Consider the following 22,266-nt stretch of genomic DNA (forward strand, 5'->3'; position numbering starts at 1 on the left):
GGCGACCGCAGGGGGCGGGGGGCCCGGGGGCGCTTGACTGGGGCAGCTAGGCTGGGCTTGTGCCCTTCTTGCCAGAAAAAAGAAACGCGACCCCTCCTCCCCCCCCCAGCCACCTGCAGAAGCAACCCCTGTCCTGCGGTCACAGGAGCAAGAAGCAGGCCAGTCCTTGTTTCAAAACGAGGAGAAGACCACGCTCTGACTTCCAGGATGTCTCCAGTTGCAGATGCCATTAGCAGGATTATCAGGGTCGTCTGTTTATTTGTGTTTGCGGTGGCATTGCTAATTCTGGTAGAAATACTCTCCGTAACTGACCGATGCAGTGGAAGGCGGTGTATTTCTGTTGGCAGGCCATGTCGTAGCTGTTGCTTTTCAGTATCTTTCTAGTTTGGAGATGCTGGAACGTTCTCCAGAGGTTCCACTTACACATTTCATATACATGCTGAAATCACACCGTGTGTGCTTTACAGCAGTATATGCTGCTTTCCATTATGGCTTCTTCTAGCATGACCAATAGGGTCTCAGTTAAGCCAGTGTCTGCTGTCTGCAGCTGAAGATCACTGTTGTAGTTTGGTTAAGGACTTCCCTGGGTCGTATGCTAGACGTCCGTGAAAGGAATTGTATGTTAGCCTTGTTTCCATTTCACCGTCAACGTAAAGCCTTAAGTGTAAGCATAAGTCGGCGTGCACTGTCATTAGTCAAATGAGAAATTGCATCTCTTTCATCTAGTGAATATATATAAGCTGCTCTAGTAGGAAGTTAGAACTTAAATTAAAAATATTTAGTTTGAACTGCGCAACAGGAAATGTGTCAGTGATGTCGGTTAAAATAAGAAGTCCTTTAAGGCATGCTCATGTTACAGGGGGATTCTGCCTGTACGTTGGCTAAGGGTGAGACTTAGTACTGCACCCCATTGTAGTTTTAGATTTGGATGGTGGCAGATGTCAGAAAACCTCTGACAAGGAGGGCAGGATAGTCTCTCTTTGCTTCAGTGAGGTCCTAATCAGAGTGACATTGCTGGTGGTTCTAGAAGACAGTGTGCTTTATCTTGTAATTTTAACTGCTCTGGGCAGTCATAGAGTAGACAGCTGTGAAGTTGGAAGAGACCAAAACGACGTTATCTGTCAGTAGCGTATATGGACTATGTTGGACCTTTATTCAGTGTGGAGCACCCTGTGCTTTTTTTGATCATGGAGACAGAATCTGTCTTCCCTTCTTCACTGCCGTTGTCTTTGGTAGGGTATTCAGTGTGGCAGTAGCATAAATCACATTTGGGTATGGAGTATTTTTGTGGGCGTACCATGAGTGATCAGAACAAATGCTGGACTTGTTATGGGGGGAGCAAAATTACAGGAGATAAAGGCCTGGAGGAGGCCTTTATCTGGTGGACGGTAAGTCAAATATGAGTGAGGATGGCTATCTACATTTTGGGCTACGTTAGCAAGGCCATAGCCATTAGATTGAGGAAGTATTTATTACCCTCTTTTCAGCACTTTTGAGACCACAAGTCCAGTTTAGAGCCCCACAATACAAGAAAGATGCCGATGAACTGGAAGGGGTGCAGAGAAGGGCCACCGACATTGTTAGGTGGCTGGAGCACGTGGTATCTGTGGAGAGGCTGAGGGAGCTGTGTGTGTTTAGCCTGAAGAAGAGAGGGCTTAAAGGGGATCTTACCGCTGCTTTTAATAAGCGGTTATAGAGAGGGGGGAGTTAGACTCTTCTCAGCAAAGGGACAGGAGGCAACAGGCACAAATTGCAGTAAGGGGAATTCTAACTAGAATACGGAAAAACATTTTCACCATGAAGGTGGTCAAGCACTGGATTAGGGGCCCAGAGAAGCAGTGGGATCTCCATCCATGGAGATATTACAAACTGGACTGGATATGGCCCTGAGCGACCTGATCTAACTCCTTAGTTAGCAAGAGGCTGGACAAGTGCTGTCCAATGAGTCTTTCCAATATAAATTATTCTGTGATCCTCTTCAAGATGAGGAAACAACGTTGTTTGGAGTAGAGTTAACTGTCCCTAAGAGAGTGCAGTACTTTAGATGTTACCTCTCTGGTTGGCAGCAAAGACTATGTTGGATTTTAATTTCTGTTGCAGGTAAAGCATAGATATGCAAGTAAACTTATAAAACTGTGATGATTGCGTTTGAGGTATTGCATCTAACATTACAGGCAAAAGGACAAGTAATATTTTGCAAGGCTGACGTGTGTGGACAGGACGTTAAATTTACTTGATGAGGATTTTGTGTTTGGAGAAAGCCATAAACAATTAAAAATGTAATAAGCGGGACAGTATAACTTTAAGTAATCTTTAAAGCTACATAATCACCTCTGAGTTTTGAAAAGCGTTTCTGTGTCATAAGCTATGCTCCATATTGTTCTCTAGCTAGTAGGTGGAACCACTGGAGAAGTCCAGGCATAACAATCTGATAAATATGGTAGTGTTGAATGCTACTCCTAAATCCTGCTTGGTCTCACAAGTTGCGTTTCTTGTACTTGCTGTGGGTGTTTGCTGCCTGACAGGTTCCGGAGTTCGGCTCTGGCAACTGGAATAAGAAAGAGCTTTCTCTTGTTCTCCCACACGCTCGCTCTCTCCTGTCCTTTCCCCCTAATTCACGCCCCCAAACACACGTGCATGAAATCAGTGAAGCGCATGTCACTAATGCTACGTGCTTATACGTCGCTGAAGATAAATCAGCTGCTTGTCACATTGTCCTCAAGGACATGCTGAGCAGCAAAATGTTGTAAGCCTGAATTAGTGGAACAGGCATGGATCACGGGAGCAAAGTCCTTGTCACGAGATCAGCTTTCTTCTCATTAATAGGAGTTATCTTGAGCAATGTGGGTAGAGGCCGATTTCAGAACAGAAGGAAAAGGAACATCCTTGCTCTATCAGAATGGGAGGAAAAATTGAGACCGAGAAATAAGTGAGATGAGTTCTGCTCTATTACATGTTTCAACATCTTGTAGCAAATGTGGGGTAAAACTGATCTGCTTCGTAGTTTTTGTTGTCATTGGGGTTCTGATAGTATTAGCAAAATTATCTTCTGAATTTCAGTCACCTGTTGCTTGCAAAAACAGAGCAAGAGTAAAGGAGTGATAGACATATGTCTGTCTAGGCATAGGAACTCTGCAATCATACCTGCTGTAAGTCACATTTTAATAAAAAACCAAACCAACCCCGAGCTTAGATTCTTTCAGAAATTACTGTTCTTAGTCCGTTTCTCTCTACAAGCCTACGTTACAGTTGCAACATGTTCTTCTTCTTGGTCCTGACTAACAGTTACTTCAAGTCTTGACCAAAACTTTATTCTAGACTAGGATAACTTTTTTCCCCCAAGGTATTATTTATGTTGTTCTAGAACTGTAGCTAAGATAACCAAGCATACAGGTTATCTCATGTTTGTAAGATGAAGTGAATAGCAAGTTTCCCCCTAAATCGTACAAAGCGAAGAAAAAAAGTGTTATAGAATTATAGAAGGCCTGAAATATCAGCCCAGAGAGGTCTAGCCCTGAAAGTTCTTAGGACCTGGCGTTGGAGAAGAGAGATTCTTACACATAGACACAGTAAAGCCAGAGCAGTTAAAACTTTTAGAGGACTTCTTGTCATCTTTTTCCTTGTCCTTTCTGCTGCCTCTCTGTGTTGCGCTCTGGGACTTGGCGTTTCACTATCTGTAAGTTTCCAGGTACAGTTAAAGGTCTCTACAGGAGCGAGGTTTGCTTATTTGAGACCATCTTCTTCCTGAGTCATCGTATGCTTGTGGTTAGTGGAAGTGTTCAGTAGGGCTTTTTTATAGCACTGGATTTGAGATTGTGCTGTTTCCTGTTGTAGTAAGTGCTCGGGAGAAGGTTTTGAGTGTGCTGTGTATTGTGTAGAACAAGAAATTAGACTAATCAATACAGCTTTCTGAAAATCGAAAATGCAGTATAAATTGGTATTGGTAACAGTATAAATGTTCTGGATCTGCGTGAGTTGAACAGTTTCTAATGAGATAAAATCTTAGCCTGAGATTAAGCAATTGCACTATCCTTCTCAATTAGAATTGTCAGCATTTCCACTACACAAAAGAAAAGGACTGAAAAAATCAAGTAGAAGTTTTGCTGTATGAACCGTTATGTTTCTAATAGGTGCTGCTGGGATGTGGGGTAAATGGTATGTGAACAAAATGCATCAGTGAGTTTTTTTATATGATTAAACAGTATAGGCAGGTCTATCTTTTTTGAGGTTTTATTCATCTGCTTTTTCTTTTTTTAATTAAACAGGAGATGATAGGGGGAAATGAATCCTGTACCGCAGGACCGATATCTATGTCCTACTTAACCTGCCTGACGTACATTCTGGGAGAATGGACTGGCGTGGAGCACATTGAAGATTATCTGAGTTATGCGGTCTACCTTTTATGGGTGCTTTATCCACTCGCAGTAGTTTTTCTACTTCCAGGAGTTATCATCATTCTCTTCTACACTTCCATTCTCCTCCTTCATATTTATAAAAGGAAGAATGAACTAAAGGAAGCTTATTCCAATGATTTTTGGGATGGTGCAAAACTAATGTTGGCTACCCTATGGGATGGACATGGAAGAATATGGCATGGTAAGCGAGATCTGACTTTTCATTAAAAACTGCTGAAGTTCTTATTCCTGGTTTACCTTTCAGGATTATCAATATATATCTGATTGTTGCTGCTATTGCATGAAATCTAAAATTCAGACCAATTTTTTTTTCCTTTTTATCAATGACTGCCAGTGGTACTTGAGAGAAAAAAAGCCATTGAGACTTTTTTGGATGTAAAGTTTTGTGTCTTACGCATTTATTCCTTTGCTGCTACAAAATGAGATCATTCATCCAGTTGAATGTACATGCAATTTTTAAAAATTATTTAATTTTTTTTTTTCTTTTTTACTTTTTATAACTACTCCTGGATTTCCTCATTCCAGGAGGACCTGAAATGATTGCTATGTTAAAAATTAGATCAATTAACTATATCATTTCAGAGTCAATGTATGAACACTGGAAGTTAAATGCCAGTTCCCTGATAGCTAGTATGTCAGCACGTTAGCATAATTTAATTGCACTGAACCAGTCTTTTACATATAACGCCAAATGATGGCTAAAAGGAGCACTTAGTGTCAGTTCACTCACCATTTGAAGTTGCTACTTCAAATTGACTTTAGAGCCCAAAACTGTTACAGAACCCCACTTTTTTTTTTAATTTTCTTTCTGTCTCTGTATTTTTGACAACTACTTTCTCTACTAGAATGTCAAAACTAAGGGCTCTGTTCCTTGTCCTTTCCACTATTATTTCTTTTATAAAGACAGACTTAATAAATGATTTGGCTTTTCTTCCTAAGGAAATCATAAGCCTCTTTCAGAACCATTCAGTCTAGATGCAGCTAAAGGAGAAAGAGATGTTTAAGAGCAATTTACATAAAGAACAAATCCTTCTTGAAAATCATCTCTATTTGTTCTCTAGTCAAAGGGAAGCGGGTTTTCACGGCATTGATAACCAGATGGTGCAGCGGCTGTATCAGATAGGCTTTGTAAGACTAAGATGTAACTTTCAAATCTAGGAAAGTACACTAGATCAAAATCAACAGCTACATCAAAGAGCTTAAAATGCTCACCTCACAATAAAAAGCTATTTACTTTTTTTCATAAGAAAATGATTTTTTTTTTTAAGGCCTTGGCTCTTTTCATCCTTAGTAACTTCTTCTTTTTATAAGGTCTAACTTTTTAGTTGCGCAGAAAAGATTCTTATCCAGTCCCCCATCGACAGTTGTGACTTTTTTCTGCCTTGCCAGCTGCTTCCATGTCCTCTATACACTTCTCTTGCTAATGAATGAAATGTTTTGCGATTATGGCTTTTTCCCCCACTTGATTAATCCATATATCATAGGAAGAACTTTTCATCCTGAAATCTCACAGCATCGGAAAAAAACCCACCAAAAAACAACCCCACAACCAAAAAGCCCCAAACCCAAAACTGGTGTGTGATACTTGTAACTTTACATATATTATGCAAATGCTAGATGTAGGTGTCATTCTGGTTATGACTGGCTGGCATGGAGCACAGTTAGTGGTCACTTGGGATGGTACAGATGATATGCTTGCAATATGTTGCAACTCCACAGGTATAGAAAGTAAAAAAGAGGGAGAAGAGCCAAGAGTACCTTCAGAATTAAGAAAAAGAATTAATGGAATGGGAATTGCAGACCTGATTAACTTTGGAAGAAGTGACAGGGTTTGGGTTGGGGTTTTTTTGGTGTTTTTTTTTTTTTATTTAAAAAAACCCCCACAAACAAGATACTGTAACAATACTGCTCAATATTAACTGAATATGTTCTATACTGATGTGTTTTGATATTTTGTGTTAACTGAATATATTCTGCACTGTTAACTTAATTAGAAATGTAAGTTCAATAAGAAATTTGTGTGTGTTTATGTTTCAATTAAGCATATAAAGCCCCAAATAGCTTTTAGTACTTAGTGATGTAAAAATGGAGCAAGTATAACTGATGGAAATAACAAAGATAAGCTTCATACCCTGGAGTAAAAGGAGACATGCAAATGGATGTTGTCACGTCAAATATTCTTAAACAGTTACTGGTGGCAATGAGCTTTGAAAGATAATAGCTTGAAATAGTTGTGTTTCACCACTGCTATCCAATCCTTATTTCGATTTCTCTTGAATGATTGATTCAGAGGACTCTGCAGCCTTGAAGACAGTGAACTGAAAAAATAAGGAAAAATTATATAGTTCAAGACAATGAGACTGGGTGTTTTGTTTTCAGGGTTTTTGTTGTTCTTCTTTCTTTAAATGTGGCTCTCCTGCTTTAAATGAAACTTCTATTTCCCGTGAAAGCAACTCAGTAAATGCTGCAAGTAACTTCCTGACTTTTTAGCAGTCACTTTGCTCTTACCAGTTGTCCATAGCTATAGGTTTCAGTTTGCCAACTTGCTGCAAGTTAGTTTCTTTGGGATAGAATTGTATCAAACTTTGACATCTGTTATGCCTTTAACTCCTAACAGGTTATGAGCTTCATGGTACCGAAAATATTCCTGAAGGACCAGGGCTTATTGTGTTTTATCATGGAGCTACTCCTGCTGACTATGTCTATTTCATGGCTAGACTTCTTATACAAAGGAAGAGATACTGCCACGTAGTAGCTGATCATTTCGTCTTTAGATTACCAGGTAACATACTTCATTACAAACAATCAATTTGAGAACTCTTTTTTTTTTTTTTTTTTTTTTTTTTTAAAATGGTATAATTAGTAAAAATTGTGCTACAGGAACACAGCGCTCAGAACAGACATTCAGACAAATTTAGTGAAAGTGTGGAAGTACAGCTGTCTCTAACGTGTTCTTTACAAACAAGAATGAATTTATGAAACTGGCCCGTGCAAGGATGGGTCATACTCCTGGCTGGGCAGCACCTTCCAACGACTCTAGGGTGTTTAGAAACAAAGAGAAGGAGATCATAGGAGAAATAGTTGTCTCTGTATTAATTGGTAGCAGAGACTTCACTAAGATGTTTCTTTTTTTATTAATATAGGCAGAATGAGTGGTGTAACCTGATTAAGAAATAAACTGTTTGGAAGCAATGCCCTTAAAGTTGACAATAGTAGTCTGGGGAGACGATATATTTTTGTATCCCACCCAGTTGAGTATGGTGGGCAGTGGAACCTGTCCCCGAGAAGACTGTTCCAAGTAGAATCTTTTTTGGAGGAAAGCTGTAGAAGTATCCAACAAGTTTGTGTGAAACATGAGGTGAAGCATGAAGAAAACGAAAAATATGTTTAGGGCAAGATTTTGGCTGGACAGCCTAGTAAAAACACTGCTGATTGGTGAAATTAATTATGTGAGGGGTTTGGTTTTTGTGTGTGAAATATGGTAGTACCCAGTTCTTTTCCCAAGTTCAGTTTGTGACTAAAAACCTTGTAATTCATTTTGTGAATTTACAGGAGTGTTCTGTAGTGTACTGATGCTTTTAATGGAAACGACTCATATCAGAAAACTGTCATTTTGCCAGTATAGTTTTATTTCAGCCTTAATCCCTGAAAACTGAACTTTTTCATACTGATAACAGCATGGCTTTGCCTCTACAACTGCTTTTGCCAACAGACTAGGATTTGTCAGTTGATTATCAAAACTTTTGCATACAGCTGACTAATGTAACCTATTTTGTAATTTAGATTTGGCTCCATATTATATCTATTAATACTTATGCACAGTTGTTTATCAAATGGAAGATTATTTTGTTTTTCTCCATTTCTCCTTTAAAATAAGGTTCTAAGTGTAAGTATACTTACGAGTCCCCCAAATACTGTTTAGTAGCATTGCAGAGATGTCTGGCTGAATGGCTGGTCTCAAAGAATTGGGTTCAGCAGTACAACATCTAGCTAACAGCTGGTTTTTACAGGCATTCCTCAGGGATTGATACTGGGACCAGCACTGCTCAATGTTTTTGTTGCACACCTGGGTGAGGGGTTGGAGCGTGCTCTCAGGAAGTTCACTGATGGTACCGAATTGGGGGAGCAGTCAATACACTGGGGGTTAGAGTTGGTATTCAGAGTGCCTTCACATAAATGAACTGGCAGAAACATCATGAAGTTCAGGAAAAGCAAATGTGAAGTTGTGCATCTGGGATGGAGCAATCCCATGTGACAGTACCCTGGGTAGAAGGTGGCTTTGCAGGAAAGGACTTTGGTGTTCTAGTGGACGACAAGTTGAACGTGAGTCAGCAGTGTGCCCTTGCAGCAAAGAAGGTGAACTGCCTATTGAGCTTTCTTTTTATGGTGAGTATAGCCAGCAGGTTGAGTGAAGAGGTTTTTTCCCTTGGCTTCGCACCTGTGCAAGCACATCTCGCAATATGATGTTCAGTTTTGGACTCCCCAGTACAAGGCAGACATTGACACACTAGAGCGTGTTCAGTGGATGATGGGGGGCTGGAGCACACAATGTATGAGGAGAGGCTGAGAGAACTGGATTTGTTTGGTCTGTACCAGATAAGGGTGGGGGTGTTACTGCTGTCTTGAGCGACCTAACGGGAGGGTGCAGAGAAGAGGGAGTCAGACTTTTCTCACAGGCGCACAGCAATAGAATAAGAAGCAACAGAGACAAATTGCAACACAGGACATTTTGATTAGACATGTGGAAAGGTATTTTACCATGAGGGTGATCAGACACCTGAACAGATGTCCTGGACAAGTTGGGGAATCTCCATCCTTGGAGACTTTCAAAACTCCACTGGGTGAGGCCCTGAGCAGCCTGATCTAGTTGTACTGGCTTTGAGCGGGAAGTTGGACTAGACGACCTTCAGAGGTCCCTTCCAACCCACATAATTCTCTGGTTCTGTGAATGAATTAAGGCTATTCAGGGAAGACAAGCCCAAAGAACCCAGATAATGTTCTGGATTGTGTTTCAAAATCTGCACAATAATCTATGAACCAGATAGATGCCGCTTCTCTTGTGTATCAAACCAGAAAGACTGCCATAATTTTATCCTAGTACTAAGACTGCCTGATCTTGATTAAGTCTTCAGATTAAATTGGATGACTTTTCAGAAGATGTTTTAGTTAACCAAAAGTTATTATGCTCAATGCAGGAGAAATGGGGGATGGGGTGGAGGGTGGGTTTGGGAAGTCTGTAGGCTGTTAGACACACTTGGATTAGATGATTTAATGATCCTTCTGTTTTTATGATTATTGAATCTACTATGAATAGCTGTGAGGAATGGCTTGTCCCATGAATTTGAATCTCAGGTCCATGCCGGTATGCAATTGCCAGTATGCAGTCTCATTGCATCTCTGCATTGGGCACTGCTGTCCTGAATTAACTGCAATTAACTGGAGTGTGTTTGTAAAATGTTGCTGTGCCTCCTGAGGGATGCATGAGCCTGCAAGGGGTCAAATATGCCTCTCCCTACTGCTTAGTCTTGAAAGATACAGCTTGATAATTTACGGAAGGGAATCTAACCTAATACGAGACCTCCTATAGGTATCTGGTGATTCCTATTGAACATTGCCTAACACGTCTTTGTTTCACGTCAACGCAAAAGGAAATTATTTCATTGTCTCAATTTGTACTGTATCAATACTATGTATGCTTCTGTTGCTTGCGTTTTGGGGCAGAAGTATATGAAATATGGTCCTGTGGCTTCTTTTTTTTTCTTTTAAATACTGGAGATTAGTCACAGAAAAAAAAACATTCCAATGGTTTCTGGTTCTTTTAGATTCTTAGCTGTGTAATACTCAGGAATACATTGATTTCTCTAAGGTTGAGTTAAGAGAAAATCTTTTCCCAAAGAGCGCAGTGAGGACTGAGAATTCACTGTGTTCTTCTCCATCACCCTCTCCTATAGTACGGGCCATGTTTGCTTCCTAGAGTCATCTGGGAGCCCTCTTTAAAAGGTTGTATGCTATTTTAGGGATCTAAGACAGTCCCTCTACTGCAGCGTCCCAGAGGAAAGGAGCTGTGGCTTCTTGTCTGTTACATTCACAAGGTGTTGCAAAGTGTCTTGTGGACTAGATGTTCTGCAGATATACAGGCGTGGTTACCTACAGTTGTGGAAGGTTGGATTTAATGCTCTAAATGATTCCTCTCTGTCTGTGGTCCTAAAGGTCAACCATAGAAAAACACTGACATCCTTGCCATCTTGCTACCAGGTAGCTGACAGCCCCTATGTTACGGTCACTGGGGCTAAGTCAGAGAAATATATATAGTGCACTTATTGAGATAAGTGTTAAATGCATTACTGGGTACTCTCCGAAGGGTTTTCAAACATTGGTGCAGACACAGTGTTGTGGAAAATAGGGAAAGAGTATGCTGGGGCAAAGGGCAGAGTCCAGGTTGAACTGTGGAATAAAATTAATTTTGGACTTCTTGGTATTTGGAAAAATTAGCATCCCTTCATGCTCTGGAAGGCTGAAAAACTGTGTTTAGATAATTTTGAGAGTTGTTTTGTCGTTTAAAGTGGAAAAATATTCTTGGTGGCTTTCATGCAACAGCCAGGTACTACCCCAGTGTTTCTTCTGACTCTGTGATGACCTTTGCCTTGGGCACAGACTAACTACCCTGGCTGTCCCTTCAGGGCCACTGCACTAGTTTCTGTCTCTCTGCTGCTCTAACGGAGCCAGGTTCTTCTTCTCTGCTACTGGAGCAGAGATATTGATAGTAATGTATGATCTGCTGGCTAGGCTATGAGGTACAGCTAGAGTATAAGGTTTATACTAAAAGTCAAGGGGGGAAATACGGCTGAGAAATTTTGTGGACTTGAAACCCCACCCCACCACTATTCTGTATTACAAATTTTTGTCTGTATTCTGTCTATATTCTGTTCTTTTTTTTCTGACCTATGAACTGGACAGACTCATGGTGTTGCTCTATCACACACCACACACCCCGCCTTCCCCAGCATGTCCAATGCAGAAAGGAAAACTATCTTCACAGGTTCTGCTTCCTTGGAGCCTCTTTTCCTGCTCGGCTCAACCCTTCTCATGACTGTTTTGTCTCTCTCCTGAACTCACTGACAGAAAGGACTTAGAGACAGGCAGCTTCCTACCACCAGGTACATTTCAGAGAGCTTTAGTTTGGGAATGTAAAAGGTTATAAAAACCAGCTATTGAAGATCCCACAAACAAAACACCAGAGAGAAATTAAATTACTTTAGGAAAACTCTATTTCAGGTGTCCTCCGTGCAAATGCTACGAGATGAAGACTGCTCGCGTCATCAGCATTGTGCGAGGCAGGCACAGCAGAATGAGACAGGTGTAAGGCAGCTTGTGTTCGGTTGTCATGTTTACGGACAGATCCCGATTGTGTATAAATATAAATCAGGAGTAATTATACTCACACCAACTACAAAGGCTAGTTAGAGATCAGAGTTTAGTTAAGAATAAACTAACGATATGCTGCTTCATGCTGTCCTTCCCAAGCCCTTAGTTTATGCAGGCTGTAAGACAAGACAGATCTCTGTCATCTTAACTATATTTGGACTCTTCTTCAGTGCGTGTGTGTACGTAACAAATGTGTGTTCATAGTAACAACTATTCATTTGTTAACCTGAGGTTGAAAAATGAAGATCTCTTACTGAGGGGCAAACTCAACTAGATCAGTTCTGTGTCCTTGTCTATGGCTGATAAGGTTGTTTGCCTCAGTGGGAAACCTCAAGAAAGAGAAGTAATCTTTCCCATAATGCTCAGTCATCTGAAGTTCCTGTTTTGGTATGCTGTACTCATAAATAACGTATAAATTTAAAATTTATTGAACCAAGTGAACATGATTGATTTGCTGCAAACAGAGGTTTATGCTAGTTATGTTCTTTCACATTAGACTATTTGTCTAAATTGATCAGGTATGCACCTGATGCTTGTAAGCAAATTTTTGATGTTCTGCTGTTTATTGAAGAATAGGGTCAATATGACACTTCAAAGTCAAGGTGATATGAGGAGTTTATGTAACTTTACAGTTAAAAACTTCAGTAAATCAAAATTCTTAACCTAAGACAAATATACCCAGTCCAGGCTTGCCAGATGCCTCTGTGTGTGAAAGGCTATCCGGGTACTCACAGACTGAATCAGAGAATCAGTTCCTGCAGTGATCGGTAACACAGAGAATGCTGCATTTTCTTTGTCATTCTCCTTCTTGTGGACAGACTGCTCTTTGTTTGCCAAAGTTAACAAAACAAAAAAACACAACAATTTGCTGCTATTTTCTCTTGTTGCACTTTATTAGGACTGTGCTACATTTGAAAAGTAGAGCTTTGGCAAGGAGCCAGCGCCCTGTAGCCGACTTAACAACTCCTTTGGAGGGACACATGAAAGGTGTCACAGAGTGCTTGCCAGTTTTTTTCCAGTTTATAGCACCTGACTATGAGATAGTTTAGACACATTGTGTGAGATAGCACCTGACTGTGAGATAGCACCTGACTTTACTATGATAAAAAGCCACTGAAAACCCTAAATCTTCAACTTTTTAGACCAGAATTTATAAGCAGGACTTAATGCTTCAGTCCCTCTAGAAACATCTTTGATTTGGGGTCACAGGTTATTAGACCAGTAAGTTTTAGCCATTGTGTTCTGTGTTGGGAATCTGTACGCAATGGTAGTATGAATTAACATTTTCTGAATTAATATTGTCTTACCCTACAGGTTTTAAAATATTACTTGATGTACATGGAGTTATGCATGGACCAAAAGAAGAATGTGTCAGTGCTCTGAAGAAGGGCTGTCTGATAGCCATTGCCCCAGGTGGAGTTCGGGAAGCACTCTTTAGTGATGAAATGTATACTATTATCTGGGGTAATCGGAAGGGCTTTGCTCAGGTGGCCATTGATGCAAAAGTGGTAAGTATGACAGATCACAGAAGAGAAGCAAAGAATGCTAACTTACTAGTACTTTCTTCCAGGGAAAGCTGTTTTGATTATCATATATTTGGTGTTACATTGCTGAGTGTCATGAGATTGGTCTACTTGCTACATTTCAAGACTCTTGTTGCTTTTGATAAGAAAGCTTTGGAATCAGCTAAGAATAGCGTGGTCAGGAAATCCAGAGTTTAAAAGACTGAGAGAGGAAATCCAGGACGGTTTCTACATTACAAGCTTGTGCTGTTTTACACATACCTGGTCAGGATTGTGATGGCTCAATGCCTGACCAGAATGTTTGGGAAGCAACCATACATCAACATTTCTGTTTCCCCTATCGCTGAAGTATACTGTGACCCAGCACAGTATAGACTCACTGGCACTATGTTCTGTACTCGCATTTTATGGTAATAAGGGATGTCTGGAGCATACAGCAGCAGCAGGAGATGCTGTTCACTAGTGTGAACTGTCTCTTCAATTCTAATTTATAGCATTATGCTTGGTCAGCAGGCAGATAATTATTCATATGGGACCAACTGTGAAAGGCACATAAGTGTATGATATATTTGAATTGTAACTATTTTAATAATCATTTCAGAGTCCCTCTCATTCTATATTTGTACTTGAAAGATGTGTGCATATGTGCGTAGGTCTGCATATACCTAATTTGAAAGTAAGTCTCACACCAAGTGTTTTATATTTAGGTACTGTTAAAGGGAGACTAGTTAAATCTCTGGATTTTATACAGAAATAGAATACTTTTAAGACCCAATTTTAAGTGTGTGTCACTTTTCTCAGGAGGAAAATAACACTGTTTAAACAGGATATTTTCAACAGATTTAGATTTTACTAATGTATTGTGATAGCATATGAAAGGCCGTACTTGGGATTCAACTGTGGTTGTACTAGTTATATTTATTGTATTGAATGTGTGTTCAGTTCCCTTTATGCACTCACAAAGGTCTTGCAGCTTCATCCCCCCCTAAAAAAACCCTGAGAGGTGCAGTAGAATAGGAATAGTGTCAGAGGCAGGCTGGAAGTGGGGAAAATATCTTTATTTAGATTAAAGATGAACTTTAAGTCACCTTTAATTGTGAGCATAACTCCTGATGGAAAGAAAAATGTGTCTAAAACTGCAGCCTTCAACTTCTTGAAGTTGTCTCACTTCAGCAGTTTGTTTGCCAGAATTTTTGTCATGTAAACCAATTTGGTACATACAAAAATCTCTACCTTTTTGTCAAAAGTAAGATGTTCCAAATAAGATGGTTCTAGAATAAAGAAGTTTTGTTACCATTCAGTTTAGGTGACTGCACTTCTTTTTATCCTCTATAGTTGCATTGGATTATTTACAGACTTTCCCCCCCGCCCCAAAACAACTTGATACCTGTCTCAAAAGTTTCATTTAGTAGCTCATCTCCATGCTTGTTTAAAAAAATTTTGAAAGAATCTGAATGCTTGAAAATCCTATAAAGAGTTCTGTATTTCTGATGACACTATGTACAGTGAGTACATACTATAAAATGATATTAAAAAACTTAATGTAGTAGTTGACCCCCTCCCGGTTCTTGTAAATCTTGATAGCTGTTTGCAAGTTCAAGAACAGCAATAAAAACTTGAAATATTCAACACCATTCCAAATATTCATCAGCAGAAATAAATCATGGACATGTATTGAATATGACACATCATGTGTGAAGCAATACAGTCAGCATAGCAGAGATGAATCAGACAGGTTTAGGATCCCAATCCTGTGAATTCTTCCCTTTGAGCATAACTACAAATTAGGTAAGAGGTTTAACCACTTCAGTCACAACTGTGCAAACACTGCTAGACCAGGGGAGGCCTAAATGCTCCATAGGTTCTGAAATCCTGGACTGCTTTGAGAAAATGGACTTGCTGAAACAGTGACTCACTGAAATCTCATGGTATTCTCCAGCTTGAAACCTCATGGTGGAAGGTCGCAGAAGAACTTAAGAATACTTGTTTTGCTCTCTATATGTCCTTGTCTGAGAAACACTTCTGAAATTAATTTGCTTGTTGGGTTTAAGTGAGGTAGAAGTTTTTTAGATAGTACTATCTTCATTAAATTTTTAATTATTTTTTTTCCCTCCTAGCCCATCATTCCTATGTTTACACAAAATGTTCGAGAAGGCGTTAGGACATTAGGAGGAATAAGTAAGATATTTTCTATTTTTTTTTTTAGTTTATTTTTCCATATGTGTTTAGCTTATCTCTGTAGAAATAATCCCCATATAAATTTGCGATTTGAGACAGTCTTGTTTCTGGAGGTTTGCTCTCCGGTAGAGTTCAGAGGTGTTATTAGGATTTAATATCAGCATTAGATGTGGTATTGGCTCATCTAAGTTACTTTCCACGTAACAGTGTGCCTTCACAGAAGCAGTAGAAGAAAGGAAAAAGGAGCTAGAAAAAGGCAAATAGAGCACTTCTTTTCTCTGCTTATATCTGCTAGGCCAACTCTAGGTTTTCTGCTGTCTGTTAAGAAGCAAAGCAAACAGGGGTTTGCAACTGACACGTAATTTCTTTAGATGTCCTCCTAAAGCTCTGTGCTTACACCTCTACCTGTACTTAAACTTTGAACGGTTTGCAATATATTTAATCTGTAGTTGGTTTACTATTCAGCACTAGACCTGTGGTTCCTCACAAAACCTTGCATTTGCCTGCTCTCTTTCCTCATCTGTATGGGACTTCCAGCCAGCACATGAATAGATGGGTATATGTCTGAAGGGTCCACCTCTGGGATGATTGGATGCCTACATCTCTGCTGATTTGCTAGTGTTAAACTCCCTTTTTTTTATATTCTCCAACTTGCTATCTAGCAGAAAGGGCCTGAACAGGCCACGCCACATGTTCTGCCTCAAGTATGGCATCACCATCTTCATCAGAGGACAGCAGGGCAAAACAGTTGTTTCTCTCCCCCTCTAATTAAAAGCTATATATTGCATGGAGAAAGCCAAGGTATCAGATGTAGACGTGCAGAATAATTCACACATTCGTCAGGTTGTACAAAAATAAACAGCAATTAATTGTTGCTGTGTTCAGGAGAGTCTTCCCAAACAAGCAGAAATTGAAGCGAAAATCGTTCGTGCTACTTGTATTCTACAGCGGAGGTGCTAGAGGAATTGAATTCTGTTGATCACTGGAGGCGTTACTCCAGTTTCAGTAGTTTTGGAATATTCTTTGTTCTTACAGGTTGTGTACAGAAAATTCCACATCTTGGCCAGTAAGGATTTTCTTATGCCAGCACCTCAGTTACAGGAATTTCTTGTCTAAAATGGAGAGAGAGAATATTAGCACCCATTCTGCAAGGAATCTGTTCTGGGTGCATTTGGGCTAGATGCTTAGAAGGTGGCATGTGGGGAAGATGATGTGTCCTCCTTAGAGCTGATTGAAATACCTGTTTTTTCTTTCTTTTTATATTGTTTCACTGCAACCAGTGTGTGATCTGAAAGAGAAATTCAGTGTTTTAGCATGACTGGCCTTTAGGCAGATAAGACTATTTCTGATCCTCTAGACCTCAGCAGGACTGAACAGACTAGTCTTCCAATACTAGTTTCTTATGCTAACCTGTAAAATTAGCTGAACTGTACCCTGTATGGTGTAGCATTCCCTTCCTCTCCAGGGAGGCAGCTACTGGATTTTTCTCCTCTTCTTCCTTCTCTTTGCAGCTACTCTTTGGAGGAGAGATTTCACACCAAGTTAGGGTGGAAACAAGTCTCATGTTAGCATTAATGCAGCTTTTAGGAAATTAAAGTCAAAGGTAGAATAGCACTTGAGATGACACATTGTTTGAGAATCTGGGTCAGGGGCTGGATTACTTGACAAGCCAGTTTCAGTTTTAAGGCATACTGGGAAAAAAACTTTACGGAATAATCTCAGTCTTTCTCTCTCTCTCTCTCTCTCTCTCTCATGAACGTGTTAGACTGCCGATAGTTCCTGTGTATGGTGGGTTTCCAGTCAAGCTTCGTACATTTATTGGAGAACCCATTCCATACGAACCAAATATAACTGCTGAGGAACTAACTGCAAAGGTAAGATAGATATGCATATATATATTTAAAATATTGACTGTTCTGATAGAAAACAACAGAATATTCTTGTCAAGTGATTTCTGCCTTGGAGCTAGTTATAGAAGTTGGAATCATGGTAAGCTTTGGGCTTGTTTATCTCTGAATGCCCTTCTTAAATGCTAGCTTTTTATTACTACACCTTGCAGATGTTCTAGGCCTTTTAAAGTCAATACTGCGCCCTATATTTGCTTCGAGAAACAACTTGCTTTAGGGACTGAAGAAGTTCAGTCAGATGAGACTGCTCTGGGTTGATAAAGACATAAGCACGTCACCCAGAGAAAGTGTTCTGGTTCTTGGTCTTTTCAGAAAGATACTGATGAAGCCTTTAAAATACAGCAAATCTGTGTTCACAAACTGTTGAAATTCCATACAATAAAACAATTAAGGTAAATAATTTTGCTGCTCTGTACAGTGTGTTTCCATTTCTATTTCCTCCAACTTCTCACCCAACAAATTAACTCTTGAATGTTCCTCTAGTTCAGATTTAGGTGCTTTATAGAAAGGATTGTCAAGTCCTCATGTTCATTCAGTTTATGAATTGGTTTCACAGTGCAGGGACATAAAACAGTTAAGTGATGGAGCAGTCAGATGGAGGGGGCTGAAATAGCCATTTTTGAAAGCTCCACAGATGGTCACTTTTAGCATTCTGAAAACTTCACTTGAGAGAAAGAGATTTTTCTTCTTTACCGTGCAGGTGTCAGTTCAGTTGTCTCTCCTCGTCTGTTTACCCTCTGATCAGATCTCTGCAAAATGACATCTTAAAATGTTTATCTGCACTATCTTACGCCCTGGTTAAGGAAAATTGATTGTTTCTTTTGGGGGTTCAGTCTGACAGGACTTCAGAACTGTTGGCTTTCAGGAGACAATGTTTAAATGACTTTCAAACATGCTTTGGCATCTTACATTTGTGCCAACCCTCACTTGCTTCTGACTTAAGTGCAAATTCTGCTAGATAAGTCCCCTAGAATCCTAGTCAGTTAGAGTGATTTTAAAGTTGTATCTCGTGTTTCAGGCTATGGCACAGTATGCATTTTCCCATTATATATAGAAAAAATGAAACTCAAATTTTTTACCTAATAGAAATTCTAGATCTGTAGAGACACTTAGGACTAGATCTATAAAGAGATGTGGGCAGGAACCTTCTCCCAGGACTTAACAGTTGATCACATACTTCATACCAACAGTGGGAGCTTGTGCCAAGATCAGTTTTCCCCTTGCTGACCGCTGGTTTACAAAGGCAAATAGTTCTCTGTTCTCTCTCTGGCCTTAGGAATTCAGTAGTCTGTGCTTCTCTAGGCAGAATAGGAGGGTTACGGCATGTCCTCACCATAGCTTTTACATATTGCCCTGGTTTTGAATGGTCCCCACAGAGCTTTTATATAACAAGAATGGCTGCTATTAACTTTCTGGCCTGCTACATTTTTGAGAGAAAGTGAATGCTGCTGTCATGTGCCATATTTTAGGTCTGGTCTAAGCGTGCTTTACAGGACCAGCTCCTTTAGGGGACCTGGGTGGAAGCATAGTTACTTTGTACAAGCCAAACATGCTGAGACACAATTGTGTTTCCAGTGCTGCTTCTGAGCACGTGTAAAAGCAAAGTTCTTGCATACTGGAAGAGTGTTACTGATGCAAACCTGGGCATAGGCAGAAGTTTGAGTTCAGTACAGCATGCAGGCACTGACATGCTTTATAGATCTAGGTCTCTTCATTAATTTGCTCCATCATTATTTTACTATTGCGTATCACTAACAGAGCTTGTGAACACAGCTACCAGAGACGAAAGATACTAGTTTGTTGGTCTGTTTCTTGGCAGTGATCCCCGAAACGCATCCTGTGGGCTTAAATATGGAAAAATAGTATTTTGAACTTGCAGTAGTTCTGCGACATTTGAAAGGGTGAAAAAGAGCCTAGAAATTGTGTTAATGTATGAACAATATAAAGGTGACTTAATCTGACCGAACGCTTTTCTCTTTCTTTACAGACAAAAGCAGCACTCCAAGCTCTAATAGAAAAACATCAGAAAATACCAGGAAATATATTTAGGGCTTTAATGGAACGATTTCAAACAGAAAAGAAAGAAGATTAAGGTCTTCTGGATAAACTACTATTTAGTTATAATATTCTTAAAGTCATATTTGTAACTTATTCATTCTTCTAATAATAGGTTTTAAATACTGTCCTAATGATACTGCTGTATAATTTAAGGTAAAAGACACTTTCCCTTGCCCTTCCCCCTGTCCAGTATCAAGCTCAGGAACCCAAACTTCAAATCATTCATAATGGGGCAAAGCTTAGTTTTTGATAAATGCATTCCTACCTTGAAAGTGGTTTTTTTGGTTTTGGTTCCCCCGCCCCACCTCCCTATGGTTCCTCTTTAACCTGAGTGTTAGAACTGCTGTCGAGCTAGAGTCTTACTGCCTTGATGATCATCATCATCACTGTAACTAGGTTTTGCAGGCCGGATTAATGCCGTACAGCATTTATGAAATCTTTCTTTATGTTGTTACTCCTGTTACTCTTGTGCTGCTGGAAAACAGTCAGTCTTCTGTGGCCTGCAGAACCTCTAGCTATGCCCGCAAAACCTACAGCGGAAAGTGTTTAGTTTTACTGTGGTAAGCTCAGAAGGAGTTTGCAGGAGTGAAAATTGATTAGAGAACTGCAGTGAACCAAGGAAGTTTGTTACAGAAACCACTCCGACGCGGTGAATGAGAACCCTACAGCACAGCTGCTATTCCAAGCTGAGCCATATTGGATATCTGCCCTTGGGTAGAGAGTTCTCCCGTATACTTCTCAGTGATTCTGCAAATTCTCCTTTGAAAGAATGAGCCAAGCATTTAAACTTTAAGAAGTGGGAATGAGAGTACTGTTTAGTAACATGAGCTCATAAAGCTTTATTTTGAAGGAAAGAAAAAATTAGTGCAACGCTCCTTTTAAAAGTAGTAGTTCTTTTGAAAAACGGGATAGACATTCCCAAATACCCTTTAAATCTAGTATATGTATAAACTGTTAAACATCCGTATTCTTCAAACGCAGTTATTTACGTAAGTTATTAAATCAGGGTTGAGAGGGAAATTCTAGATACTTAAGTGAAAACAAGAGTTGCAGGATTGGGCTTTTGTGCACTTATATTTTTTTGTGCACTTAAATTATATTGTTATATTTTTTCTGAACTAAAGCCTAAGCTTTTATTGTCCAAATAGGAAATATCTGAAATATTTCTTCTGATTGCCAGCAAATTTAATCTACAGTTCTTAAATTAACATCTGGGAACTCTTTAGTTTTGGGATGAGGACAAATTCCTTAAGGAAGGACAAAAGAGGTTTTTGCTGTATTACATGGTCTCCTTGCAACATTGTTGGGGTTTGACCTTTTCTTAAAAAAAAAAAAAAAAAAATCCAAAAAACACCCCCCCCCAACTTTTGAAAGAGCAGTTGTATTCAATTTAGTATCCATTCCTCCCACCATGCTTTGCTTTATACTTTTTTGAATGTCTAAATTAGTGAGATTACGTAAGTGCATGTGGATGATGCCCTATGTTAGAGAAATACCACTTTATTGGAAAGAGTCTATAAATGATGGTTTGCAAAAAGCTTACTTATTTTTATGATCTTATTTTATATCAAAAGCATTTTATGTGGTGTTGACTTAAATTTTTTAAAGCTTGGGGAGGAATCATGTTATATACAAGCAAATGCCCATTCTGAAGTTTTTAAATGACTTGGGTTTTATTTGAAGGCAAGATTGTATTCTTTTTAATTTATTGGAATGCTTTTAAAAAATATTATGTTAACACAGTATGTCATTAAAAGTGATAATGCCAAATTCCTACGTCGGAGTATAACTTAAGTATGACTTTGTTTTTACTGTCCATCTTGAGGAAGATGTACAACAGTCTATATTGTGAAATTCTCCAAGGCAGCTGAACATATTTTCTGTTGAGGTTGCATATATGTAAAAGAAAACTCAGTCTAAAAGGTTCTGTTATACATGAACAGAGCTTTGTGATCTGAGATTTTGTAAAATTTATTTTACTAAATATGTGGGCTGCTTGATGCAGTTTTGTCCCTTTAAGTATTGAAAGATGAGTATAAAAAGAATGAAGGACAGTATTGGTACTCTTTAAGTGTTCATATTTATATAGGCCTTTCATATTTATTTCTGTATATGAAATAATGTATAGAAGACACTTTTCAAATAAAATTGACAACTGGAACAGGCTTCTGAAGTTTTGTGTTGTGTTTGAACTAAATGAAATTATACACGGCCTGCTCTGCTGAACCTTCAGTGGTTTTGAGCAGCGCGTAATACCCTTGAGAAGCTCTTCTTGCCTAGTGTCTGAATAAGGGGTGGAAGGATCAAAGCCCCAGAAGGAGTGAATTAAAGGAAAAATAATTCAGACAACAGTGAAATAAAGGACGAAAGTCACATAAGCAATAAGGTCCAGGTTTTAATAGTTGTAATCAGTGCTGCAGGAGGCCTTAACAGGCAGTGCAATACCACTATAGTTACATTTAAGATTCCACAACAGAAAATACGTCATAAATACTGACTAGTAAGGTTTATTTGTACATATTTGGCGTGTGAATGATTACCTACTTTATTTCATTGAAAAAGGGGGGAGATCTGGAGAGAGACTTGCAAGTAAGGCTACAGACCAGGCTGCCTTTTAGCTGATTTGGTTTACTGTATGTTAGGCAGAAGTATCTAAAGGAAATTTTAGCAGCATTAGACTGGACCGCTGATTGCCTGGTTAGCCTTTGGAGACGCTGAAGACGTTCCAGGTTTCTCCATGCGAACGGCATAACCAGGATG

General features: G+C 39.4%; 1 protein-coding gene across 1 annotated transcript; it reads left to right on the forward strand.

The window, feature by feature from the left end:
- The first annotated feature begins 4,268 nt into the window (after positions 1–4,268).
- Positions 4,269–19,799, forward strand: LOC103907207 (transmembrane protein 68). The gene is made up of 7 exons (XM_009289336.2): positions 4,269–4,596; positions 7,033–7,197; positions 13,155–13,348; positions 15,481–15,541; positions 16,730–16,732; positions 17,264–17,415; positions 19,436–19,799. The coding sequence occupies exons 1-7, from the start codon at positions 4,269–4,271 to the stop codon at positions 19,538–19,540; spliced, it is 1,008 nt and encodes a 335-aa protein (XP_009287611.1). The 3' UTR covers positions 19,541–19,799.
- Positions 19,800–22,266: the final 2,467 nt, after the last annotated feature.

This window comes from Aptenodytes forsteri, unplaced genomic scaffold (assembly GCF_000699145.1).
Source record: "Aptenodytes forsteri isolate BGI_AS27 unplaced genomic scaffold, ASM69914v1 Scaffold139, whole genome shotgun sequence".
Lineage (NCBI taxonomy): Eukaryota > Metazoa > Chordata > Aves > Sphenisciformes > Spheniscidae > Aptenodytes > Aptenodytes forsteri.